The following is a 26,126-nucleotide window of genomic DNA, read 5'->3' as shown; positions in this document are numbered from 1 at the left end:
CCCGGAGCGGCCAGCATGGCTCGGTCAGTTCGGAGCGGCCAGCATGGCTCGGTCAGCCCGGAGCGGCCAGCATGGCTCGGTCAGCCCGGAGCGGTCAGCATGGCTCGGTCAGCCCGGAGCGGCCAGCACGGCTCGGTCAGCCCGGAGCGGTCAGCATGGCTCGGTCAGCCCGGAGCAGCCAGCATGGCACAGCCAGCCCAGAGCGGTCAGCATGGCTCGGTCAGCCCGGAGCGGCCAGCATGGCTCGGTCAGTTCGGAGCGGCCAGCATGGCTCGGTCAGCCCGGAGCGGCCAGCATGGCACAGCCAGCCCAGAGCGGTCAGCACGGCTCGGTCAGCCTGGAGCGGTCAGCACGGCTTGGTCCACCCGGAGCGGCCAGCGTGGCTCGGTCAGCCCGGAGCGGTCAGTCCGGTGCGGCCAGCACGGAGTGGTCAGCCCGGAGCGGTCAGTCCGGTGCGGCCAGCACGGTTTGGTCAGCCCAGCTCAGTCAGCCCCGGCTCACCTCATATGGGGCCAGGGCTCCCCATTCCCCCCAGCCCCTCTTCCCAGTCTGGTTTTCCTTTCATTCCTTTCCCCAGTGATCCACTGAGGATGGGGAGAGTTTTCCAGCTTGTCCAGGTGCTGCCCAGTCCCTCCAGTGAGGGTGTTATGGTTTAATTGGTTTTCCTGGGGGTTTATATTTGTTTGACCTCACCCATGGGCTAAAAGCAGCTTTCTTCCTCCCCTGTCCTCCTCTCCATCTGTCCATGGAGTTCTGGGGTGAGCTGACAGCTCCCTGGGACAGCGACTGGATCCTGAGGGATGAACTTGGCTAGAAATGGGAACCTGGGAGGTGAGGAGAGGGAGAGCAGGAAAAGCAGGGGAAGAGAGGCGAGGGAGATCAGGAAAAGTAGAGGAAGAGAGGAGAGGAAAAGCAGAGGAAGAGAGGAGAGGGAGATCAGGAAAAGCAGAGGAAGAGGGGAGAGGAAAAGCAGAGGAAGAGAGGAGAGGAAAAGCAGAGGAAGAGAGGAGAGGGAGATCAGGAAAAGCAGAGGAAGAGAGGAGAGGGAGATCAGGAAAAGTAGAGGAAGAGAGGAGAGGAAAAGCAGAGGAAGAGAGGAGAGGGAGATCAGGAAAAGCAGAGGAAGAGGGGAGAGGAAAAGCAGAGGAAGAGAGGAGAGGAAAAGCAGAGGAAGAGAGGAGAGGGACATCAGGAAAAGTAGAGGAAGAGAGGAGAGGAAAAGCAGAGGAAGAGAGGAGAGGGAAGGTGGCACTTCCCCAGCCCCCATCCTGCTCCCTCCCCTTGGGTTGTTACAGCACAAAACTCACCTCAGGGCTGCGGAGCCTGGGGGTTGGCCCAAGCCAGCCAGCAGCGATCTGGGGCAGGGGGAGGCCGAGGTGCTCGGGGGGTCCCCAGCCCCGAGGTGCTCGGGGGGTTCCCCAGCCCCGCAGCCCCTGGGCTGCAGCCACCGCTGGGTCCTCATCCGTCAGGGTCCAGCTGCCAGCTGCGAGGTGTCCACGGTGCCTGTGGGAGCCCAGCCAGGAGTGCTGGGGGGCGGTTGGGTGATGTCTGGGGGGGAAGGTGTGGGGCTGGAGCTGGGGCAGCTGGGGGGGGGGTCTGGGTGTCCCCACGGCCAGGCTGGGGAGGGGGAGCCGCGGGGCTGCCAGATGAGTTTGCGCTGGAGCCACGCTGAGGATTTACAGCCTGCTGCGGGCAGAGGCAGCTCCCCAGCCTGGCTGAGCTCTCTCTGGCTTCCCAAATATTCTCTTTGTCTCCTCTGGTTTGTGATTCCCACCTCCCTTCCCCCCCTTCCCGAGGAGGGGAATCCTCCCCTCGCCCCCCACTTCTCCAGTGCCTCTGCTCCGAGCTCGCTGCCTCCCTCCCCAGCCTCCTTTTGCTCTTTTTTGAGGCTGGGACTGGACCCCAGCCGCTCCCCAGCCCCACTGCAGCCCCCGTGGCCTCCCCTCCCTCACCTGCAGCCGGGTCCCTGCGCAGGACTCCCCGGGCGGCGCAGTCCCAGCCTGGCTCAGGGTTTCCTGCACACCTCACGGTGCCAGGGTCCAGCCCACAGCTGTGCCTTGGCTCGGTGCTGCGGGGGGCCTTGTGCATTTTCTTCTCTGCTTTGCAGCCCTTGGAGGTCTCTGCTGAGCCGCTGGGGCAGGACCCCCTCGTTTTGGGGTTGCTTCCCCACTTTTGTAGCCCTGTGTGGAGCGCTGCCTTGGGAGCCATTTTGTGTGTGCCAGGCTGGCAGCGTTGGATTGAGCTCAGCCTCCATGGGAGAAGACATCGGAGCCATGGAGCGTGCCAGGCTCTGGGCAGCCCCTGGGCATAGCCACTTCAGCCCACAGGCTCTGCATGAGCAGCCAGACCCAGTGGCACCTGGTGGCTCCAGGCTTGCTGTGTGCTGTGTCCAGCTCTGGGGCCACCAACACAAGAGGGACCTGGAGTGGGGCCAGAGGAGGCCACCAAGATGATCAGAGGCTGCTTTGGGGACAGGCTGGGGGAGCTGGGGCTGTTCAGCCTGGAGAGGAGAGGGCTCCAGAGAGACCTTAGAGCAGCCTGGCAGTGCCTGAAGGGGCTTCAAGAGAGCTGGGGAAGGACTATTCGGAAGTGCCTGGGGTGCCAGGATGAGGGCTGGAGCAGGGCACCAGGAGAAGTTGTGCAGGGAGGGTGGTGAGAGTCTGGGACAGGGGAGTGAAAGTGCAGCTGTGGCTGTGGAGCACATCAGCAGGACCTGGAGCTGCCTGGCCTGGAGCAGGCTCCAGGGCTGGCCTCTGTCCTGCCCTTTCCTTGTCCTCCCCTGCTCTTGGGAGGCAGGAATCCAGGGAAACCCCTCAGCTCTCCTGCCTCTGAGCACCAGCTCCTAACAGGGTCTCCTTGTGCTGCTGGAGCAGAGATGAGGAGGAAACTGGGTGGGACTGGGGGGCTCTGGTGTCACTGGAAACATGTGGCTGGGGGGAGATTTTCCTTCTCAGGGGTGTCGGAGTGGATCTGCTGGAGGTCCTGGCAGGAAGGCAGCCAGCAGGCGCTGGGAGCAGCTGCAGGAGGCTTCAGCCAGGGCTGGCTGGGAGAGGAGCTGGATCTGAGATCCTTTGTGGCAGATCAGGGATCCCTTGGAGTGATCAGAGGTCCTTCATAGCAGGTCAGGGATCGAGGATCATAGTGGATCAGGGATCCCTTGCGCTGAGTGGATCCCTCATGCTGAGTCCAGAGCAGGGGAAAAGAGGAGACTGCTCTCACCTGGCCAATCCAGAGTGTCCCATGGAGTGTGCCAGCCTGCCCCATCCTGCTGCTCCATGCAGTTGATGCTGCCAGCAGTGTGGGTGGCTGGGAAGCTCCAGCCAGGAGCTGGAGGAGGCCTGCAGGGGCAGTGGTGGACTCCTGGCTGCGGTGGCCTTGACCTGGAGCTTGATCTCTAGTCACAAATGGCTGTTGAGGAGATGCTCCCAGCCTGGCCTCCCCCACCAGGCAGACCACAGAGGTCCCTCCCTGCTCTTGGTTTAGGTTCCTGTGGCTCTGCCTGGCTGACCTGCAGGCTCCCCAGGGAAGCCCTCACTGGCCACCTCCTCCTCTCTTCAGTGTTCTCTGGCCCCAGCCCAGAGGCTTCCCCCTGGCTTCACCCAGTGCTGCAGTCGAGGTGCTCTGGAAATTCCCAGAGCTCCCAGTAAAGCTGCAGCTCCTCCCCTCCCCCTCCTGGCAGCTGAGTCTGGAGGCTGAAGGGCCTCATTCAATAGAGAATCAGAAGCCTAATTGGATTTTTATTGGATCTGCTCCTTCCCCAGCCTGGAAAACCTCTGGAAAGGATCAAATAGTTGTGGGACCTGCTCCTGATAGCAGCACCTTTGATTTGCTTCCCAAAGTGCTCCTGCTCCAGCTCTGTGCTGTGAGGTGATGTGGTGGCACCATGGCTGGGTACCACTCTGGGGGTGCTCTCTTGCTGTGTCCTCTAGCTTCAGGTGACAGGACGAGAGGAAATGGCCTCAAGTTGCCCCACAGGAGGTTTGGATTGGCCATGAGGAACAATTTCTGTCCTGCAAGAGCGGTCAGGGCCTGGCCCAGGCTGCCCAGGGAGGTGGTGGAGTCCCCAGCCTGGGAGGCGTTTCAGAAACCTGTGGCCATGGCACTTGGGGACAAGGTTTGGTGGCCAGGGTGGTGCTGGACTGGATGATCCTGGAGGCTCCTCCAACCTCACTGATTCTGTGGTTTTATGAAACACTGAAGCAGCAGCTGCTCAGAAAGTGCCTCTGCTCCCTCCCTGTGCATCAGCCTTTGGCTGACAGGTATCTGGACTTTCCTTACTCCTCCTCTTCCTCCTCCTCCTCCTCCTCCTCTGCTTTCACCTCCCACAAGCCCCAAATGGAAGCAGCCATGGAGACCCTTTCCTGGCGCTGCCTGTGGGGAGGTTTCTCCCTTGTCCCAGATGCCCCCCAGCCACTCACAGCTTCAGCCTGAGCTGGGGTCACCTCTGCAGGGTGGAGGTGGAGGCTGGCTGCAGAGGAGGCTGGCTGCAGAAGAGGCTGGCTGCAGGGGAGGCTGGCTGCAGGGGAGGCTGGCCGCAGGGGAGGCTGGCCGCAGGGGAGGCTGGCCGCAGGGGAGGCTGGCTGCAGAGGAGGCTGGCTGCAGAGGAGGCTGGCTGCAGAGAAGGCTGGCCGCAGAGGAGGCTGGCCGCAGGGGAGGCTGGCTGCAGAGGAGGCTGGCTGCAGGGGAGGCTGGCTGCAGAGAAGGCTGGCCGCAAGGGAGGCTGGCCGCAGGGGAGGCTGGCCGCAGGGGAGGCTGGCTGCAGGGGAGGCTGGCTGCAGGGGAGGCTGGCTACAGGGGAGGCTGGCTGCAGGGGAGGCTGGCTGCAGAGGGGGCTGGCTGCAGGGGAGGCTGGCTGCAGGGGAGGCTGGCTGCAGAGGAGGCTGGCTGCAGGGGAGGCTGGCTGCAGGGGAGGCTGGCTGCAGAGGAGGCTGGCTGCAGGGGAGGCTGGCTGCAGAGGAGGCTGGCTGCAGAGGAGGCTGGCTGCAGAGGAGGCTGGCTGCAGAGGGGGCTGGCTGCAGAGGAGGCTGGCTGCAGGGGAGGCTGGCTGCAGAGGAGGCTGGCTGCAGAGGAGGCTGGCTGCAGAGGGGGCTGGCTGCAGAGGAGGCTGGCTGCAGGGGAGGCAGGGGGCTGGGTGTCTCCCTCAGCCTCCCCTGCTTGCCTCTCGGTGTGGTCGGAGCAGAGGAGCCCTCAGCAGTGGCCTTGGCGAGCAGAGCGCTGCTGACGGGGGCAGCCTCTGGCTGGGCTGGCAGCCTCAGGAGTCCTCTCTCAGTGCCATTTCCCTGCAGATTTGGGGTTGTTTCCTTGCTGCCCTCTCCCCTTTGAGCTGTCTCTGGAGGACCAAAGTTCTTCCTGTGCAGTTGGTGCCGTGGGGGTGGGACCGTGTGGGAGCTCCACGGCAGATGTGGTGAGAGGGGACCGAGGATGGAGCCAGGACAGCTTTGTCCTGGCAGAGCTTTGGCTCAGCAAACCTTTTGCTCCTGAGTGACTTGGAGCCAAGCTTTGGAAGCTCCACCTGAGGCAGAGGTGGCCAAGGGTTGGCTGCTGTGGCTCCATCTTTCAGCTCAGATCTCATTGCCCAGCCCCCGTGAGCTGCTGCTGTGTGGAGAGGAGAAAAAAAAAAAGATCAGCATTTTGGAGCTGACCACATCTGAACCCTGACTTCTTCCCCAGTTGTTTGGCATCAGCCCCAGCCTGCAGAGACCTCACCAGGCTGGTCTTGCCTTTCCTGGTGGAGCTCTCGTGGTTGGGTTTTTTGTGCTGTTGGAGCTGGTTTCTTATCAGCCTGGGAGCAAAGAGATGGAGCTGGGATGGGCTCTGGGCTCCTTCCTCTTTTGACTGCATCTGTTCACCCTGGGGCATTTCTGCACCTGGAGGAGAGGTGGGTGGGGATGGTCCTGCAGGTGGGGATGGTCCCCAAGTGCCTCCATCCCTTGGTGCCTCCCTTCCTGCCTGACTCCTGGGGCAGCTTCACCCAGGAGTGCTGAAGGAGCAGGGAGACCTCGTGGAGAGGGTTGGAAGCTCCAGGGCATGAAGCTGCAGGTGGAGGAGAAGCTGAGCTACCCTCATGCCCCTGGGTGGACCTGGGGGCTGCCACCTCCCCTTCCCAGTGAATCTTGTCAAGTCACAGCCGAGTTTCAATGTGGACCCAGGGGTTCTGCCCTGCTTCTCTGGGGTGCTCTCCCCCGTCGGGTTCGTGTGGTTCCTCCTGCTTGGGAAACTCCAGCCTGGCTGGTTTGGGATCAGGCCTGGCAGCAGGTCCCTGCACGCCCCACGCGTGGGTGCTGGGTGCTGTGCTCCCCGAGGGGGAGGCTGGGCACAGAGGTCCCCGCCAGCCCCCAGGGAAGGGGGGGGGTTGAGCTGGGGCTACCACAACTATTTTCTGCTTGGTGTGGTCCTGATGGGTGTCCCCCTGCCACCCCTGTGCCACAGGATGGACAGAATGACAGAGGATGCCCTGCGCCTGAACCTGCTGAAGCGCAGCCTGGACCAGGCAGAGGAGCGAGAGGATGTCCTGGCCAAGAGACTGAAAATGGAGGGGCATGAGGCCATGGAGCGCCTCAAGATGCTGGCATTGCTGAAGAGGAAGGACCTCTCTGGCATCGAGGTGCCTCACGAGCTGCCAGGGAAGCAGGATGGGGTGAAGGGCTACGAGGAGAAGCTGAACGGCAGCCTGCGGCCCCACGGTGAGGGCAGGACCACAGGGAGGCCTGGCAAGGAGAACATCAACGACGAGCCCGTGGACATGAGTGCCAGGAGGAGGTGGGTGCCAGGCAGTGCCCCCAGGCTCTGCCAGGTGCAGGAACCCGAGTCAGAAATGCACTGGGGCCGGGGAGACCCTTCCCAGGGTGAGAGAGTCACAGACTGCCTTGGGTTGGGAGGGACCTTCCAAGGTCACCTTGTCCAGCCCCCTGCAGTGAACACCTCCGGCTGGAGCAGGCTGCCCAGGGTCTGGGCTCCGCAAGGTCCCTTTGGCCCAGTGCTGAGCAGCAGAACCTCAATGATCTTGGAGGTCTCTAACCCAAACAATTCCACCTGGGCTGAGGCTCCCAAGGTGTGGGATGCTGTGGATTGAGCGTGGCTGGGGGTCAGTGACTGCAGGCACTCCGGAGAGCTTTGAGCTCTCTGGGTTGGGCAAGGTGTGGGGGGAATCAAGCAGGGCAGCAGGACATGGACACTTCAACAGTGACTGAAGAGGAATCAGCCCTGAAAAGAGGCAGAAAACCCAAATCAGCTTCAGGTTTTCTTTGTAGTAGCAGAAGCAGGGCTGAGGAGGTTGAGTTTTGGAAGGGGTCCCTGAGCTACAGTTTGTTTGGGACCAAGCTCCACATCTTCTCACCTCGGCCTGCCTCCCATGGCTCCTTCCAGTAGTTTTGTTGTAATTCTGCTTCCTCCCTGTGACAAAAGTAAACAAAACAGCTCTGAGGGCTCCAGGGGCTCTGCAGATGTCCCTGTTCCGCCCTGGCTGTTTGGACTCTGGCTTGGCTCCCCCGACCCTCCATGGAATGTAAATAAAAGAGGATCTGGATGCTCCTGGAAGATGAGCAGCAGCAGCCTGCAGTGGAGAGCCTGGCCCCAGATCTGGTGTTTTATCACTCTGGGTGTGCTGTAGGCTCCCCACAAGCAGCCCTGATGCTGCGGGGGGGAGGGACCCTCTGCCCAAATCCTGCTTGGTTTTCCAGGTGCTCCCAGGGAGGTAGTGGAGTCCCCATCCCTGGAGGTGTTCAGGAAAAATGTGGCACCTGGGGCCAGAGCATGACCATGGTAGTGCTGGGTTGCTGGTTTGGCTTTTCCCTCCTGGGGGCAGAGGTTGTAAAGCTGGTGAGGCTCTCCAGGCTGGGGGAGCAGTGCCCAGCTGCTGTTCACATCCATGGTGGAGCTGGGGATTGTCCTGCTCCCAGCTCTGGCTGAGTTTTGCTCTCTGCCTGCAGCGAGCAGGACAGAGGTCGCCTGACGCCGTCCCCGGACGTCATCGTCCTGTCCGACAACGAAGCCTCCAGCCCCCGCGCAGGCTCCCGCATGGAGGAGAGGCTGAAGGCAGCCAACCTGGAGATGTTCAAGGTGAGGGATTCCTGCTGGCCCTGGGTGGCTGCTCTGCTGAGCAACCATTCTGCTGCTCTGCTTGAGGGGGGCCCTGAGGGTGCTGCCTCCTGGGTGGTTCCCCGTGGCACGAGGTCTGGCTTGTCTTAAACCTTCCTCACACCCTCCTGCCACTGTCGTGGGCTCGCAGCCCAGGGCAGCCTGGGCACCTGCCTGGCAGCCCAGGGCAAAGCAGGGCTCGGGGTTTGGGTTTCTGACTGGTTTGTGGCCTGTGTGCAGGGGAAGAGCATCGAGGAGCGGCAGCAGCTGATCAAGCAGCTCCGCGATGAGCTGCGGCTGGAGGAGGCCAGGCTTGTGCTGCTGAAGAAACTGAGGCAGAGTCAGCTGCAGAAGGAGAATGTGGTCCAGAAGGTGAAGATCTGAGCACCTCCTTTGGGCTGGGTGGGATCAGGGGAAGGGGCTGCTGGGCAAACACAAAGGTTCTACTCTGGGATCTTCCCAGACTCCACATCTGTCCTCCTCTGAGAAGTTTGCTACCAAAGAGTCTCTGTAGCAAAGCCACAGCCACAGCTTCCCTGGCAGGCTGCCCCTGGGCCAGCTGGGAAGGTGAAGCCAAGCAGCTCTGAAGTGCTGGGGCTTGGTCCTCACCAGGGCTGTGGAAGGGGCCCTGCCCAGCCCCCCCTGCTGATGCCACTTCTCATCTCCTCTCAGGCTCCAGTTGTCCCAAATGCAGCATCGATTGTCCAGCCATCTCCTGCTCACGTGGGACAGCAGGGACTGTCCAAGCTTCCCTCCAGGCCTGGAGCTCAGGGGGTTGAGCCTCAGAACTTAAGGACATTACAGGTGAGCCCTCCCAGCAGCCCCCCCACTACTGCACTCTGCCCTTGCTGAGTTTAGATGTGGTGGCCCCAAGGGGAGACCTTCTCACTCTACAACTCCTTGAAAGGAGGCTGGAGCCAGGTGGGGTTGGGCTCTTCTCCCACGGAGGAAGGGACAGGACAAGAGGAAATGGCCTCAAATTGCACCAGGGAGGCTCAGGTTGGCCATGAGGAACAATTTCTGCCCTGTGAGAGTGGTCAGGGCCTGGCCCAGGCTGCCCAGGGAGGTGGTGGAGTCCTCAGCCCTGGAGGGGTTCAGGAAAGGTGTGGCCATGGCACTTGGGGCCAGGGTTTGGTGCCCATGGTGGTGTTGGGTTGATGGTTGGACTGGATGATCTCAGAGGTCCTTTCCAACCTTGATGGCGCTCTGATTCTCCAGCCCCTCTGCCTGTGCCTTTCCCTCCTGCTTTTGCCAAGACTTCCACTGCAGCCTTGCTGCTCCTTCCCTCCCTCCATGGAGCATCCTCTTTGTTTGTGGCATTTGTTTGCTTTGCTATGGCAACGACTCAGGTCAGGCCCATTGTGGCTTCTCAGTGGGATGGGGCTGGTGAAGGAAATGGGCTGGAGGAGGAGAGGAAGCTCATTGTTTGGGCAGCCTTTGTGAGGCTTCCTTACTGGGACAGCAAGGAACCTCCTCTGGAAAAGGGGAAAGGAGGAGAAGAAGGTGGGACAGGAGGTGTGGGGCTGAAGAGCTGGATGTGAGGAGCAAGTTCTGTACCATAAGGGTGCTGGAACGCTGGCACAAGCTGCCCAGGTGGCTGAATCCCCATCCCTGGAGGGGTTCACATCCACAGAGCTGTGGTGCTGAGGGCCATGGGTCAGCCCCAGCCTCGCCAGAGTTAGGGCAGGGTTGCATTCCCTGATCTCCAGGGCCTTTGCCAACCAAACCACGTCTGTGGTCCTCTGAAAAGTGGAGCTCCTGGAGCAGTCTCCTGCTGGAAGCTGCCTGGGATCAGGGGAGGTGCTCAGCTCTGGCAGCACCTGGTCGGGAAGCTCAGTTCCACTGCTTCACCCTGCTCTCTGGTTTGCTCTCTCCACAGGGGCACAGTGTCATCAGGTCTGCCACCAACACCACCCTGCCCCACATGCTGATGTCCCAACGAGTGATTGCCCCCAACCCTGCCCAGCTGCAGGGGCAGAGGGTCCCCCCCAAGCCTGGCCTCATCCGCACCACCACTCCCAGCATGAATCCAGCCATCAGCTACCAGCCGGTACGGGGCCCTGCGGGGAGCAGGGAGGGGGAGCTGGGGGGCCTGGTGAGCCTGGAGGGTGCCATGAGCAAGGCCTGCAGGGGAGGTGCCAGCCAGTCCCACCCCTGAACAGCCCTCAGACCCCTCCCAGTTACACCCTGGGTTACCAATCCCACCCCAGCTGCTGCCCCAGAAGAGCTCCCAGCTCCTTCCTGTTCATTCAGCAGCTGCCCAGGCTCCAGATACCCTCCCCCCAGGTCTGCCTCTGGACCCTCACTGGGCTGACTGGTGTGGGCTGACCTGGGCTCTCTCCACTGTTCCCAGTGAGCCAAACCCTGCAGAGAGGTTGCTCTGCTCTGTACTACTCTCCATGGGCAGGGCACTGTGCCCCTGCCCCAGCTGAGCCTTGCTGGGGGCTGGGCACTGTTTGGGATTTGGGGATTTTCCTGTCTGGATGCACAGAAGCCTTAGGGGTGGTGGCACCTGGTGGCTTCCAGTAGCCAAAGCCACATCTCTGGGTCAGCAGAAGCCTTTGTGCCCATCCCAGAGAAGGGAGGGTACAGAATAAAGCTGCTGGAAACAGAAGGGGAGGAGCTGGCACACTGGGAGCCACCTGGCTGGGAGGGGATGGGCACCAGCAGGCCCGGGCAGGGGGGGCATGGATATCTCCAGGGGTCTCTTCCCACCCCAGCATGATGGGATTCAGGGATTTATGAGTGCCAGCACAGCTCCTGCCCCCTCAGGTTCACTTTGGGAACGTTTGTGGGTTGTGAGGAGCTGAGGTGCCCAGGTGAGGCTGGGGCTGGCTCTCCCTCGGTGCCCACATTAACCCTGCCCTCTCCTCCCCAGCAATCCAGCTCCTCCGTGCCATGCCAGCGGACATCCTCCTCAGCCATCTACATGAACCTTGCCTCCCACATCCAGCCTGGCACCGTCAACAGAGTGTCCTCCCCCCTGCCCAGCCCCAGCGCCCTCAACGACGCTGCCAACTCGCAGGCGGCTGCCAAGCTGGCACTGCGCAAGCAGCTGGAGAAGACCCTGCTGGAGATCCCCCCCCCCAAGCCGCCTGCCCCCCTGCTGCACTTCCTGCCCAGCGCAGCCAACAGCGAATTCATCTACATGGTGGGGCTGGAGGAGGTGGTGCAGAGCGTCATCGACAGCCAGGGTGAGCGCAGCTGCAGCCCTGGCACCGCTGCCTGCCCTGGCTCTGCTCTGCTGAGACCCCGCCTGCAGCTCTGCCATGCCCCACACCTTCCTGGAACACCTCCAAGGCTGCAGCAGCTCTGCTGAGGGCGGGCTGAGGGAGCTGGGGGTGCTCAGTTCTTCAGTACCGGGGTGGGGAGAGCCTGGCACAGGCTGCCCAGGGAGGCTGTGGCTGCCTCCTCCCTGAAGGTGGTCAAGGCCAGGCTGGATGAGGCCTTGAGCAGCTGAGTCTGGCCGAGAGGTGTCCCTGGGCATGGCAGGGAGTTGGAGCAGATGAGCTCTGAGCTCCCTTCCATCCTGAGCCATTCCAGGATTCTCTGGGGACTCCACCACCCCCTGGGCAGCCTGGGCCAGGCCCTGACCACCCTTGCAGGACACAAACTGTTCCTTGTGGCCAACCTAAACCTCCTCTGGCGCAGCTTGAGGCCATTTGTTCTCCTCCTGTCACTTGTTTGGGTGTTTGTCTCGCCTGGGCTGGAGGAGGTGGTCTCGGAGTGGGGGAGCTGCCCTGCTGCCCACCCTGATGCTGTTGTTGGTGGCCCCCAGGCAAGAGCTGCTCATCCCTGCTGCGTGTGGAGCCCTTCGTCTGCGCCCAGTGCCGCACCGACTTCACCCCACACTGGAAGCAGGAGAAGAGTGGCAAGATCCTGTGTGAGCAGTGCATGACCTCCAACCAGAAGAAGGCTCTGAAGGCAGAGCACACCAACAGGCTGAAGAATGCCTTTGTGAAAGCCCTGCAGCAGGAGCAGGCAAGTGCTGGGGGGGCAGAGCCTGGAGCCCCCCAGCCAGGCTCCGGCACCCCCCTGCCCCCCGGCCCTTTGCACATCTCCAGCTCAGGTTCCCCAGGCATGAGCTGAGGGGTTGGGAGCTGCTCTGGATGTCCTAAAGGCTGCTGCTGAGTGGCCACAGCCCTGCAGCATGGCTGCTCCTCTGCCTTTGGGCCTGGCTTTGCCTCTGGGTTTGCAGCTGGCTGGGGACAGCCCTCCTCAGGTCTGCTGCAGATTTTCTTGCAGTGCACTGGGGGTGGCTGAGCTGCTCCCTGCTGCCCCTTGGCTTGTGGAAGGTATTTGACTCTAGAGTCACAGAGAGCCTTGGGCTAGAAGGGACCTCTGAAGCTCACCCAGTCCAGCCCCCTGTAGCCAGCAGGGACATCCCCAACCAGAGCAGGCTGCTCACAGCCCCCAGCAACCTGAGCTGAGATGGTGCCAGCCATGGGGCATCTTCCACCTCCCTGGGCAGCCTGTGCCAGGCTCTCCCCACCCTCACAAGAATTTCTTTCTCATCCCCAGTCTCAATCTCCCCTCTCCCAGCTCAAAGCCATTGGCCCTCATCCTGGCACTCCCAGCCCTCGTCAAAAGTCCCTCCCCAGCTCTCCTGGAGCCCCTTCAGGCAGGGAAGGCTGCTCTGAGGTCTCCCTGGAGCCCAGCTCAGCCCTGGGGGTCATCCTGGGGCAGTGAGCTCTAACTGGGTGGGTTAGAGGAAGCCTCTGAAGGTGCTTCTGGTTCTCAGGAGATCGAGCAGAGGCTACAGCAGCAGGCAGCCCTGTCCCCCACCGCCGCTCCGGCCGTGTCCAGCGTCAGCAAGCAGGAGAACATCATGAGGCACCACAGCCTGCGGCAGGTGAGCAGCACAGCCTGCCCACAGCCTGCCCACAGCCCTGCCCACAGCCCTGCCCACAGCCTGCCCACAGCCTGCCCACAGCCTGCCCACAGCCCTGCCCACAGCCTGCCCACAGCCCCACCCACAGCCTGCCCACAGCCCTGCCCACAGCCTGCCCACAGCCTGCCCACAGCCCTGCCCACAGTCTGCCCACAGCCTGCCCACAGCCTGCCCACAGCCCTGCCCACAGCCCTGCCCACAGCCTGCCCACAGCCCTGCCCCCATCCCTGCCCCCGCCCTGCCCACAGCCTGCCCACAGCCTGCCCACAGCCCTGCCCACAGCCCTGCCCCAGCCCTGCCCACAGCCCTGCCCACAGCCTGCCCACAGCCTGCCCACAGCCCTGCCACAGCCCTGCCCACAGCCCTGCCCACAGCCTGCCCACAGCCCTGCCCACAGCCTGCCCACAGCCCTGCCACAGCCCTGCCCACAGCCCCGCCCACAGTCTGCCCACAGCCTGCCCACAGCCTGCCCACAGCCTGCCCACAGCCCTGCCCACAGCCCTGCCAGGCTCCTGAGCCTGCCCACAGCCTGCCCACAGCCCTGCCCACAGCCTGCCCACAGCCTGCCCACAGCCTGCCCACAGCCCCACCCACAGCCCTGCTGGGCTCCTTGCCCAGTGACCCTCTCATGTAGCCCAGCTGGGTGCTTCCAATCTGGGGTGGGCACAGTGGGTGCTCCCTGAGCAGGAGGGAGGTGTGGGCATCCTGCTGCCATCCCTTTTCCAGCAGCTTTGGGGCCTGGCTGCCCCTTTTCCCCTGGGGTGGCTTTTCACCCAAGTCCCCTGCACCCCTCCTGCTGGTAGCTGCTGGTGGGCTCCAGTCCAGCCCTTTGCCCTCTGGGTCCCTCCCGTGTCCCTCCTGCAGCTTGCCCCTGGGCTCTGCTGCCCCATGACCTCGAGCTCCCCTTTGCCACATGCCAGCCAAACCCACCACTGGTTCTTTACCCTCTGGCTGCTGCCATCTGCTGCCAGAGGGCTGGGTGACCCCAGTGGCCCCAGTGCCCTCCAGCAGCTGTGGCCTCCTGTCCCCAGGCTCCCCAGCCGCAGAGCACCCTGCAGCGTGGCATCCCCACCTCTGCCCGCTCCATGCTCTCCAACTTCGCACAGGCACCGCAGCTCTCGGTGGCAGGAGGGCTCCTGGGCATGCCAGGTAATGGCACGGGGCTGGGCATGAGGCTGGGCACAAGGCTGGGCATGGGGCTGGGTGTGGGGTTGGGCATGGGGCTGGGCATGGGGCTGTGCAGGGCTGGCGTGGGTCCTTCTGTCCTGCTTGGGCATGTGGAGAAGCATTGCCCAGGCTGGTGGTGACTGTGACCAACCTGCTGGCACAAGTGGCTGGGCAGAGAAGGGGCCAGCAGGGGGTGGTGGCTGCCCCAGCTGCAGCCAGGCTGTGGGCACTGCCTCCCAGGACATCTGCTTGGGAAGCTTAGGAAGCGTGGGATGGATGAGAGGGCAGTGGGGAACGGTCTGGAAGCTGAGAAGGTGCCTGCAGGAGTCAAGAGGCTGGGGCCACACTCTGCTCAGTGGTGCCCAGGGACAGGGCAAGGGGCACAAAATGGAGCTGAGCAGCAGGAGAAAGTTGTTTGTTGTGAGGCTGCTGGAGGCCTGGAGCAGGCTGCCCAGAGAGGTTGTGGAGTCTCCTGGTGTGGAGAGCTTCCAACCCCCCCTGGGCATTGTGCCCCTGGGCAAGCTGCTGTGGGTTCCCTGCTGGAGCAGGGGGCTTGGGGGAGATGATCTCCAGAGGTCACTTCCCACCCAAACCATTCTGTGAATCTATGAAATTGGCCTCAAACTGCCCCAGGGGAGGGTCAGGTTGGCCACGAGGAACAATTTCTGCCCTGCAAGAGCGGTCAGGGCCTGGCCCAGGCCGCCCAGGGGCTGGTGGAGTCCCCATCCCTTGAGGTGTCCCAAGAAAGCTGCGGCCATGGCCCTTGGGGCCAGGGTGTGGTGGCCACAGTGGTGCTGGGCTGCTGGTTGGCCTTGGGGCTCTCTGACCCCCAGCTGCTCTCCTGCCCAGGTGTGAACATTGCCTACCTGAACGCGGGCATGGGCGGCCACAAGGCGTCGAGCCTGGCGGACCGGCAGCGAGAGTACCTGCTGGATATGATCCCTCCCCGCTCCATATCCCAGTCCATCAGTGGCCAGAAATAGCCCAGCCCCCAGCACCCGTGCCTGTGCTGCTGCCTCCCCACCAGGGCCGGAGGAGAAGAGCCAGCAGAGAAAAGGAAACTAACCAGAAAGTGAGAAAAAAAAAAAAAAACAAAACAACAACAACAACAACAAAAAAAAACCCAACAACAACCAACGGAAAAGAAACAAACACAGAAAAACAAAACAAAACAAAAAAAAAAAAAAACAACACAACGAAACATTTCCAGCCTTCCAGCCCCGTCCTGGCCCTTCTCCAGCCCTGCACTCCTTTTGGTTTTCTGTCGCTGTCAGAGGTCACCTCCTTGGCCCCCACCCAGGTCAGGACAAGGTCTGCTCCTAAACCCTCCCCCAGCTTGGTTTTTGCCTCTTTTATTTTAATGACAAAGTTTAGATTTTTTTTTTTTTTTTTTACTCGTGTTGTGGTTTTTGCTTTGCCCTTTTTCCTCTCTTTTTCTCCCCTGCTAAATGGATGCTTTAAACCTTTGGGGCTTTTCCCCTCAAACCGTTTTTTTGCCCTTCCCAGAAGACTTTTCAAGGGGCAGCCACTTGACTTTTAAGTGCCCCTGGTTCTGGTCTGTAAGGGCAGCCCAGTGCTGACTCAGGGGGCAGTGGGGGCAGGGGGCTGCCATGGGCCACAGCTCACTGCCACCGGGCCTGGGGCTGGGCTCAAGCAGCTGGGGACACCTTGGATCCCAACACCACTTTGGATCCCAACTCCTTGGATCCCAACTCCTTGGATCCCAACACCACCTAGGATCCCAGCAACACCTTGGATTCCCAACAACACCTTGGATCCCAGCAGCCTGGATCCCAACTCCTTGGATTCCAATACCCTGGATGCAAGACCTTGGATCCCAACGCCTTGGATCCCAACACCTTGGATCCCAACACCTTGGATCCCAACACCTTGGATTCCAACACCTTGGATCCCAACACCTTGGATCCCAACGCCTTGGATTCCAACGCCTTGGATCCTAACGCCTTGGATCCCAACACCTTGGATTCCATCACCTTGGATCCCAACGCCTTGGATTCCAACACCTTGGATCCCAACGCCTTGGATCCCAACACCTTGGATCCCAACACCTTGGATCCTAACACCTTGGATCCCAGCAGCCTGGATTCCAGCGCCCTGACACCGGATCCCCAACCCTGTCCTCGGTGAGGAGCTGCTGCCTGGCGCCATGGGGCCCATGGACAGTGCCTGGCAACCTCCTGAGCCAGCCAGGCAGCCCTGGCAGGGGTGTGGCTGCCACCCGCGGAGCCCTTCCCGGGGGCTCTGGGGCAGGACTGGACCTGCAGGGCAGCCGCGGGCAGGGGGTCCCCAGCGCCGTCCCCTCCCGCATGCTCCAGAGCCTCCCGCGGCCTCCTGCCGGCACCAGGGACGGTGGCAGCAGGGTGGTGGTGCCAGGAGATGGCAGCAGGGCGCTGGTGGCAGGATGGTGGCAAAGGGACGATGGTGACAGCGCCTGGCAAGCAACGAACCCAAAGCAAAGAGGGAGCCGCTTGGAGCCGTCTGAGAAACGCTCAATTTGCACTTACCCTGCCCCTGCCCTGCTCCTGCTCCTCCTCCAGCCCACCCCCAGCCGCCCCCGTGCCCGCCCCCATCCCTTCTCCCCGCCCCAGCTCTGCCCAGCCCCAGCTCTGCGGCGTTGCTGCTCCCGGGCTCTCCCGAAGAGGTTTTGGGGTTTTTTTTTTGGGTCCTTTTTTTAACATTTTTTTTTTTTTTTTCTAACTTTGGGGGTGGTTTTTTTGTGCATTTTCTGCCCTGTTCACATTTTGTGCAATTCTGAAGCTCTCTCTTGCCCCCTGACTTCGGGTGTCTGGGGCAGGGGTGTCTCTGGAGTGCCCCCTCACAACTTTTTCCATCTCCCCAGCGTCCCCCTCCCCCCACCCCAACTCACTGAGCACTTAACCCCTGAGGGGCCTGGGGGCCCTGCCCCCACCCTGGGGCCTTCCAGAGGCAAAAGGATTTTTTTGGGGGTCTAATTTGGGGGTTTTTGGAAGCTAGTGAAGGTAGTGGCAGATCTATAGACACAGATATCTATTTTGGGGGGCTTTGGGAGGAATTCATCTCCCTTAGCTCCCCCCTCCCCTTTTTTCACACCCCCCAGGAGCACCAAGCTCCTCTCACCCCTCCCTTGCTTACCCGGGAGCACTTTTCACGATTCCTTTCTTGGCTAAACCTGAATTTTTGGTTCATTTTTGGGGGTTATTTTCGTTTAACCAGTTTACCCCCTCCCCGACACCCCCTCCCAAGGGCCCTTTGACATGGTCAAAACCCCCCCCCTCCCCCAAGAGCCCCTTGCTCAAGTGCCATCCTCCCCCCGCCGGGTGCTGCCCCGCAGGGACCTGGGCGCGAGGGTCGAGAGGAAATTCAGAACTGTAAGGAAAAAAAAGAGAAAAAGACAAAAAAAAAAAAAAAAAAAAACAAGTGCAATATTTCACCCTGAGCCTCTCCTGGGGGGGGCACGGAGAGGGGGGAGGAGGGGGGAGCAGCTGATGGGAGATCAAGATGCCAACTTCATGGTGCTATACCTGAAACCCACCCCCGGCCACGAGGGGACCCCCGGTCTTGGGTTTGGTTTTTGTTGGTCATGTTTTGGTTTTTTGTTTTTTTTTTTTGTTTAAAAACCCTTTTTTTTTTTTTCCTGGGGGGTTCGATGGGGCCAGGATGGGGCAAATGCCTCGGCCCTGGGGTCTGCAGGCAGTTCCCCCCCCCCCCACCCCCAGCTCCTCCCCTGCCTCACTCCAGCCCCAACACGGTGCCGTGGGAGGGAGTGGAGGCACCCCCAGGGCTCCCCGAGGCTTCGGCTGTGATCTGCACAGTTTTGTTATTGCTGTTTTGATTCTTTTGGCTTGGCCCCCCCCTGCCCCCCCCACCCCCCCCCGGGATCTGATCTATGGTAGAGAATCCTTTTTTTTTTTTTTTTTTTTCCTTCATTTTGGGTATTTTTTCCCCCCCCCTCCAGATCCAGAAGGAAGGATTTTTTCCCTGCTTCCCTTTGCGTTTCTTTCACAGCTAGGGGTAGGTCTGCTTGTGAAGCTGCTTCGATTGGGGGTTTCTTTGGGGGCTGTTTTTGAGGGGGGGAGGGAGGGGATTGGGGGGGAGTTGGTTCTTTTTGGTTCCTCCAAAGGCATAAACCCATCCCCCCCCCCTCTGCCCTCCCCACCTCTCTTCACCCCTTCATTAGCTTACGACCTTGCTGCCGAATGCTATAACCAGGACTCATCCTGTACATAAGCTATTTCCTGACACATTAAAAAGGATTAAAAAACGTTTAAAAAAAAAAAAAAACCCTACACAAAAAAAAGAGGAAAAAAAAAAAAGAGGAAAAAAAATATAAAACAAACAAAAAAAAAACTTAATTGTACATTGTGTAGAAAAAAACAAAACAAAAAAACAAAACAAAAACAAAACAAAACAAAAAAAACACAAAACAAAAACAAAACAAAAAAAAAACAGAAAACAAAAGAAAATAACCAAGCCCCAGCCCGGGGGGAGCAGCCTCCCCCCGCCACGGGTGTCGTGGAAGTCGTCACGTCCTGTAGTGTGACCTCGTGTGTATGACATGAAACGTGCAAAAAGGGGGGGTCCCGGCGGCTCAGCTCAGCTTTTTGTTCTGGGGAGGGGGGGGGGGGGGTGGGGGGGGACGGTGCTTGGGGGGACACACAGGGGAGCGGCGACCCTCCCCCCGCGCCCCCCGGCCCTGGCGATGCACTGGTGGCGGCGGCCACCTCCCGACTCTGTGCCTTTCACACACGAACCTGGACCCCCCCCGCGGCACCAGCAGCCCCGGAGGCAGGGAGGGGGTGTCCCGAATGGGGTTTTTTTTTTTGGGGGTGGGAGGGGGGGAAACGTGTAGGGGAAGGGGTGGGGGGGGTGGCGGGCAGAGCGTGAGCACGGGGGGAGAGGGGCCGGGGGGGGAGCGAGTATTGAACTGTACCTTGTATTTGCACTGTTTTTATTGCATTGGCATCTCTACAATATACAGCTCCAAACTGCGCCTGCGCCTCCTTCCTCACCGCTCCGGGCACGGCACGGCCCCGGGGCAGCTCCAGGGACACCCAGGGACAGCCCCGGGGCGGCTCCGGGGACACCCAGGGACAGCCCCGGGGCAGCTCCAGGGACACCCAGGGACAGCCCCGGGGCGGCTCCAGGGACAGCCCCAGGGCGGCTCCAGGGACAGCTCCAGGGACAGCTCCAGGGACACCCAGGGACAGCCCCGGGGCGGCTCCAGGAACAGCTCCAGGGACAGCCCCGGGGCAGCTCCAGGGACACCCCCAGGGTGGCTCCAGGGTGGCTCCAGGGACAGCTCCAGGGACACCCAAGGGACAGCCCCGGGGCAGCTCCAGGGACAGCTCCAGGGACACCCCCGGGGCAGCTCCAGGGACACACCCGAGGTGGCTCCAGGGACAGCCCCGGGGCAGCTCCAGGGACACCCAGGGACAGTCCCGGGGCAGCTCCAGGGACACCCCTGGGGCAGCTCCAGGGACAGCTCCAGGGACACCCAAGGGACAGCCCTGGGGACACCCAGGGACAGCTCCAGCGACACCCAAGGGACAGCCCTCCCAGAACACAGCCCCCAGGCCCAGTCCTGACAGCTGCTTTTGGCCCAAATCTGCAGCATTTGAGGCCAAATCTGCAGTTCCAGCCCCAATTTGCAGGGTTTGGGCCAAACTCGTGGATTTTAGGCCAAATTCCCAGGATTTCACTACGTTTGCGAGATTTCAGCACAATTGCAGCACAAATTTGCAGGATCTTAGGCCAAACTTTCAAGATTTTAGGCCTAACCTGCAGGATTTCAGGCCAAATTCAGTCTGAGTTTGCAAGATGTTAGTTAGTCCCAGTTTGAAGGATTTTTAGTCCCAATTAATTTGCAGCATCCCAGGCCAAGTTTGCAGAGTTTCAGCCTTGATTTGCAGGGTTTTAGGCCGAGGTTATTAGGCAGCTGAGTCCCCCCCCCCTGCACCCCACTGTCCTTTGGGGGCACAGTTCCTCAGCCCCCCCCCGTGCCTGTGACAGATCTGCCCCCCACCCCCCCCCAGTCCCCAAGTCACTGCTCCCTCCCCCTGCAGTCTGGACCCCACCACTGCCTCCTGTGGCCCCAGCCCTGCTGGGGGTCTCCCCCTCTTTTACCGGGATGGGGAGGGGGGGGGGCAAACATTTCCCCACCCTGCCCTTGAGAACTGGGGAGGGGAAGGCACAAGGGAGCCCCAAACTCAACCCCCTGCATGAAAAGTGGGGGGGGGGGGGGACACACACGACCAGTTGAGCTGCCACAGGCCAGGGGCCGGTGGGGGAGGGAGTTGGAAATGAGGTTTTTGCACAGATCTGGTTTTGGAGGTGGTTTGGGGTTTGGTGGTTTTTTTTTTTTTGCTCTCTTCCGTTGTGTTTGGGTTTCAGGACAAACAAAAACTGATTTAGAAGATTTTTTTCCTTTTTTTTTTTTTTTTTTTTTTTTAAAGAAAGGAATAAAAATAAATTAAACCAAGAAAGGAAAAGGAAAGCAAAGCAGAGAACCCTTTGTACTATTTCTCACTCTCGAGTGCTGGTCAATAAAGAACTGAAGGTTTCTAACCCCCTGTGGCTGCTGTGGTGCCTTGGGGCTGTGTGGCTGGGGGGGGGGGGATAGGTGCCCAGCTGGGGGGAGCCCCCCTGATTCGAGGTCCCCTGATCCTCCCCCCCCCTCAAAGCAGGATGTCCCAGACCTCCCCCTCCCCAGCCCTGCACAGCTCCAAGGGACATGGGAATGGTGGCATTGGTGTCCCCTCCTCTCCCCAAGACCCCCCAACACCCCCAACCCTATGTTTGATGAATGGTGAAGAAAGTGAATGGTGGAGAAAGTGGCAAAGATTTGCTACAAAAGAGTTTATTTGCCCCCCCCAAAAAAAAAACCCAGAAGTCTATTTTGTTATTTGTATAAAGAGTAGGACCCCAAAATGGGAGGGAAGGCACCAGCGGCTGTGGGGGGCACCCCATGGGGACAGGGATGGTGCAGTGACAACCTTGCCTCCCCCCTCACCCTCCAGCAGGCTGTGGGGAACCAGGAGGCACTTGGGGACAGTGGGATGGACACAAGGACTTGCAGGCTGGATCTGGGGTACCTGGGGATGCTGGGGTGGACACTGGAGGTTTGGTGATGGAAGGATGGCTGTGGGCACCTGTAGGATGGATTCCTGAGGTGCCCAGGGCTGGTAGGATGGACATGAGGCTGGTAGGATGAATGTGGGGCTGGTAGGATGGATGTGGGGCTGGCAGGATGGACATGGGGCTGATAGGATGGATGTGGGGCTGGCAGGTGGATGTGGGGCTGGCAGGATGGACGTGGGGCTGGCAGGATGGATGTGGGGCTGGCAGGTGGATGTGGGGCTGGCAGGATGGATGTGGGGCTGATAGGATGGATGTGGGGCTGGCAGGATGGACGTGGGGCTGGTAGGATGGATGTGGGGCTGGCAGGATGGACGTGGGGCTGGCAGGATGGATGTGGGGCTGATAGGATGGATGTGGGGCTGGCAGGTGGATGTGGGGCTGGTAGGATGGACGTGGGGCTGGTAGGATGGATGTGGGGCTGGCAGGATGGACGTGGGGCTGATAGGATGGATGTGGGGCTGGTAGGATGGATGTGGGGCTGGCAGGATGGATGTGGGGCTGGCAGGTGGATGTGGGGCTGGTAGGATGGATGTGGGGCTGGCAGGATGGATGTGGGGCTGGCAGGTGGATGTGGGGCTGATAGGATGGATGTGGGGCTGGCAGGATGGACGTGGGGCTGGCAGGATGGATGTGGGGCTGATAGGATGGATGTGGGGCTGGCAGGATGGACTTGGGGCTGGCAGGATGGATGTGGGGCTGGCAGGATGGATGTGGGGCTGGCAGGATGGATGTGGGGCTGGCAGGATGGATGTGGGGCTGGCAGGTGGATGTGGGGCTGATAGGATGGATGTGGGGCTGGCAGGTGGATGTGGGGCTGATAGGATGGATGTGGGGCTGGCAGGTGGATGTGGGGCTGGCAGGTGGATGGGGACCTGCAGGATAGACACCAAGGGACCTGGGGGGTGCCCACTGCTGGTGGGGTGGACGCGGGCTGCTTTGGGGCACCCAAGGCCAGGCCACTCCTGGGCTTGGGGAGCCTGGGGCAGGGCTCTGTGCGCCTCTAAATGCGGAAGCTCCCATCCAGGACCCCCTGCAGCAGCGCGGGGCCCAGAGGCACGTAGGCTCTGCTGGCCTCGTCCAGCAGGAAGAGAGGGTCAGGGACGCGAGCAGGGTCAAAGCCCTCCTGCGCCAGCCGCACCTTCTGCTGCTTGAACGTCTCCGTCATCGCCAGCCGCTCCTGGGAGGGGGCGAGGTGGGTTGGGGACCTCCCTGGTTCCCCCACATCCGCTGTGTGCTCCCGCCCCAGCCCACCCCTGTACCTGCAGGCGGAGGAAGCGGGGCCGGGCGTAGGGCGGCAGCAGCTGCTCCAGGTGCCGGTAGAGCGCGGAGCCGTCCAGCCGCCAGCCGGGGCGCAGCACCACGGCAGCCATCCCGGCACGGCCCTCGTGGCCTGCAGCAGGGGCAAGAGCTCGTGGGGGGGCACCCCTGGGCTAAGGGGGCAACGGCAGCGTGGCAGAAGAGGGGACACCAGTACCTGGCACGGTGACGCCATAGACGGTGGCTTCCTGCAGGGACTCGTGGGCCACCAAGACTTCGGCCACCTCTGTGGTGGCCACGTTCTCACCTTTCCACCTGGGAGGGGATGTTCAGGGATGAGCAGGATGGGGCTAAGCCCCCACCCTCACCCCGAGGCCATGCCACGGACGGGGCCGCAGCGTCCCACGGAAGGGAGCAGGCTCCGGTGGGTGCGGGCCCCTGGCACCTGTAAGTGTCCCCAGTGCGGTCCCGGAAGCGCACGAACTGGGCCGCATCCTGCTCCATCAGGTCCCCGGTGCTGAAGTAGGTATCGCCCTCGGCGAAGACTCCGCGCAGCAGCTTCTGCTCCGACAGCTCCCGGCTGCCAGCGTAGCCCAGGAAGGGGGCCCGGGCGGTCACCGGAGCGATCAGCAGCCCCGTCTCGCCTGCATGGATGGGGACCCATGGTGAGGAGCACCCACGAGGACACCCCCCACCCCCCCCACCCAGTGCCACCCCCACCCCGCGACTCACCGGCCCGCACGCGGATGCAGCGCCCGGCCGCGTCCCGCACCGGGGCTCCCTCGGTGACATCGTAGCGAACGATCTCGAAGGGCGAGAAGAGCTGTGGGCAGCGGCGGGGGGACATCAGCAGCCCGGCGCGGGGGGGCACACCGCAGCGCTCCCCCAGCCCCCTCCTCACCTTGTAGATGAAGCTGCTGCGCCCCACGGCCCCCGGGGTCCCGGTGTAGTTGAAGAGGGTGACGTTGCCCTCGGTCATGCCGTAGGTCTCCACGATGCGGATGGCGCCGAAGCGCTGCAGGAAGCTCCTCCAGACGTCGGGGCGCAGGCCGCTGCCCACCGCCAGCCGCAGCCGGTGGTCTCGCTCCCCAGGGCACTACGGGGGGCGGGGGGGCACAGGGTCAGGGTCGGGGGTGACATCTCCCGGCCCTGGACCCTTCCCCAACTCATCCAGGCCGCCCCTCGGCCGGACCTGGGGCTGGTTGACGAGGTAGCGGCAGAGCTCTCCGATGTACTGGAAGACGGTGACGCCCTCGGCGCGGCAGTCAGCCCAGAACTGGCTGGCTGAGAACTTCTCCTTCAGCACACAAGTGGCCCCTGCGCAGAGCCAGGGCAGGGGGGACATCAGCACCCCCCCGAAACGTCACTGGGCTCGCGCCAAGGACCCCAGCCCTGCTCACCGATGCCGATGCAGCCAACGATGCCCAGGAGGGATCCGGCCATGTGGTAGAGGGGCAGCGCCAGGTACACCACGTCCCGGCCGGAAGCTCCCACCAGCTCGTAGAAGCTCAGGCACATGATGGACTTGAGGTGGGAGACACGAGCAGCTTTGGGGAGGCCTGGAAGGGGAATACGGTGTTGAGTTCACCCCCCCCGCCCATGCTCACCCAGGGCACCCAGTCCTGGGCACCCACCAGTGGTGCCAGAGGTGAAGATGTAGAGGCAGGTATCGTTCATGTCCTTGGGCTGCCAGACGTCCTCAGGCTCCAGCTCCTCAGAAGCTGTGTCCAGCAGCTCCTGAAGGGCCACCACGCCAAGGGGGTAGGGCCCCGAGCCCAGCACCCACACCACGATGCCATCCTCCCGCAGGCTGGGCAGGATGGGCTCCACCGAAGCAAACAGGTCTGGGATAGGGGAAGACAAGACAAGGCTGGTAGGAGGCAGGTCCTAGGGCACAGGCTGTGGTTCCTCCCCCCAGCTCAGCCCAAGGTGAGGAAGAGGTTGGGGACCAGGGCAGCCTCTTCCTGGGGTGACCAAGCAGGATCGCTCAGATGGGGTGAGTTTAGGGGGACCAAAACATGGCACAACTGGAGAGACCCACGGGGGCACCTACATCCCCCACATTGCACCCGAGCTGAACCACGCTGGACCCCCCTCCCAAGCTGGCCAGATCCCTTATTCTCTGGCTGGCACTGCTAGAGACCCCCCAGCACCGCCAGTGCCACCCTTGTGCCCAAGAGCCTGTCCCCGGAGGTAGCCCCTAAACCATCCCGGAGCCCACGGAGCCCATTCTGGCCCTGGTACTACCCAGGGCCAGGCACCTCCCTGCTGCCCCCTTCCCAAGCCCCGGGCCCACCCCATCCCCTATCCCCTGGAACATTTATCACCCCCGGTGCCCCGGGTACCATCACCCCATCCCCGGTGCTTCCCCAGCCCCCCCCGCTACAACCCCATCCCCCAGTTCCTCCCCAAGCCCCGGTGCCTCGGCTACTAGCCGCATCCCCGATCCCACCCAGCCCCTCGCCATTCCCCGGTCCCTTTCCATCCCCCGGTCTCCCCCCGGTTCTCACCGTCGGCCACCAGCAGCCCCCGTGCCCCGCAGGCCCGCAGGCAGTGCCGGAGCGCGGCGGGCGGCAGCGCCGTGCCCAGGAAGGCAGGACGGGCTCCGAGCGCCGCCAGCCCCAGCCAGCCCCAGACGAACCGCGGCTCGTTCCCCACCAGCAGCCCCACGGTGACACCGGGGCCCAGCTCCCCGCTCCCCGTCAGGGGCCACCCCCGCAGCGCGTTGGCCACCCGGGCCACGCTCCGTGCCCCACTCCCGTACGGCTCCGCTCTCCCCCGCGTCCGCAGAAACGGCCGCGCCGGTGCCTCCCGAGCCGCCCGCAGGAACCGAGCGGCCAAGGAGCGGCACCCCCCGGCTGCCGCCGCCGCCGCCACCGCCCGCCGCCGGCACCGGGCCGCCCGTAGCACAAAGGCCAAATCAGCCCAAAGGTGCGGCCGGAGCAGCCTCTGCAGCAGCGCCAGAGCCGCCACCGCCGCCAGCGCCGCCGCCAGCGCCATCGCCGGGACCGGGGCCGGGGTGGGGGGTGTCACGGACACGCCCCCGGCGCGGGGCACAGGACCCGCCCTCCCCCACCCCCCAGTCCCTGCCAGGGCCGGCCCCGCGGCACCGTCCCAGCCCTCCCAGTTCATCCCCAGCGTGTCCCACTCAGCCCAGACCACGCACACCAGGCCCGTGTCCCCCACTCCCCGCAGAGTCTCTCCTCGTCACGTCCCCACCATGGCCCCACCGAGCCAACCCCATCCCCTCCATTGTGTCCCTGTCCCGCTCCCACCCCTCTCCAGCACCGACCCCTTCACCACGGTTCCCCCCACCCTGTCCCTGTGCCCATCCCACTCTCCCTACACCCCTCTCCCGTTCCCAGCCCTGTTCCCGTCCTCCCCTTGCTGTGGCCCCCAGCCGTACTCCCAGCCTAGCCTCGTCCCAGATTCGTTCCCGTTCCAGCTCGGAGCTGGACGGGACACACACACACCTGGCAATGCCCCGGTTCCGGGGCAGCCCCACGCCACGGCAGGCTCCGTGGGGTGGGACGTGGGAGCCGCTGCTGGCCCCGGGGAGCTCCCGGAGCACAAGAAGGTGAATTTCAGTACAAAATGG

The 26,126-nt window shown here is 62.4% G+C and overlaps 2 protein-coding genes across 2 annotated transcripts; one reads left to right on the top strand and one right to left on the bottom strand.

Moving 5' to 3' along the window:
- The first annotated feature begins 6,430 nt into the window (after positions 1–6,430).
- On the top strand, positions 6,431–15,117 carry GATAD2B (GATA zinc finger domain containing 2B). The gene is made up of 10 exons (XM_054397012.1): positions 6,431–6,759; positions 7,929–8,058; positions 8,317–8,448; positions 8,749–8,880; positions 9,956–10,126; positions 10,955–11,270; positions 11,855–12,057; positions 12,818–12,928; positions 13,999–14,116; positions 14,984–15,117. The coding sequence occupies exons 1-10, from the start codon at positions 6,431–6,433 to the stop codon at positions 15,115–15,117; spliced, it is 1,776 nt and encodes a 591-aa protein (XP_054252987.1).
- Positions 15,118–22,271: 7,154 nt separating this feature from the next.
- On the bottom strand, positions 22,272–25,528 carry SLC27A3 (solute carrier family 27 member 3). Its single transcript, XM_054396947.1, has 10 exons — positions 25,039–25,528; positions 24,163–24,372; positions 23,929–24,087; positions 23,721–23,845; positions 23,430–23,624; positions 23,261–23,351; positions 22,974–23,172; positions 22,746–22,843; positions 22,531–22,661; positions 22,272–22,448 (listed from the first exon to the last, which is right to left on the bottom strand). The coding sequence occupies exons 1-10, from the start codon at positions 25,526–25,528 to the stop codon at positions 22,272–22,274; spliced, it is 1,875 nt and encodes a 624-aa protein (XP_054252922.1).
- Between the last annotated feature and the right edge of the window lie 598 nt (positions 25,529–26,126).

The sequence above is a fragment of the Indicator indicator genome, chromosome 40, assembly GCF_027791375.1.
Source record: "Indicator indicator isolate 239-I01 chromosome 40, UM_Iind_1.1, whole genome shotgun sequence".
NCBI classification, from domain to species: Eukaryota; Metazoa; Chordata; class Aves; order Piciformes; family Indicatoridae; genus Indicator; species Indicator indicator.
The sequence above is the reverse complement of the archived record's forward strand: the minus strand, read 5'-3'. Positions and strand labels throughout refer to the sequence as shown.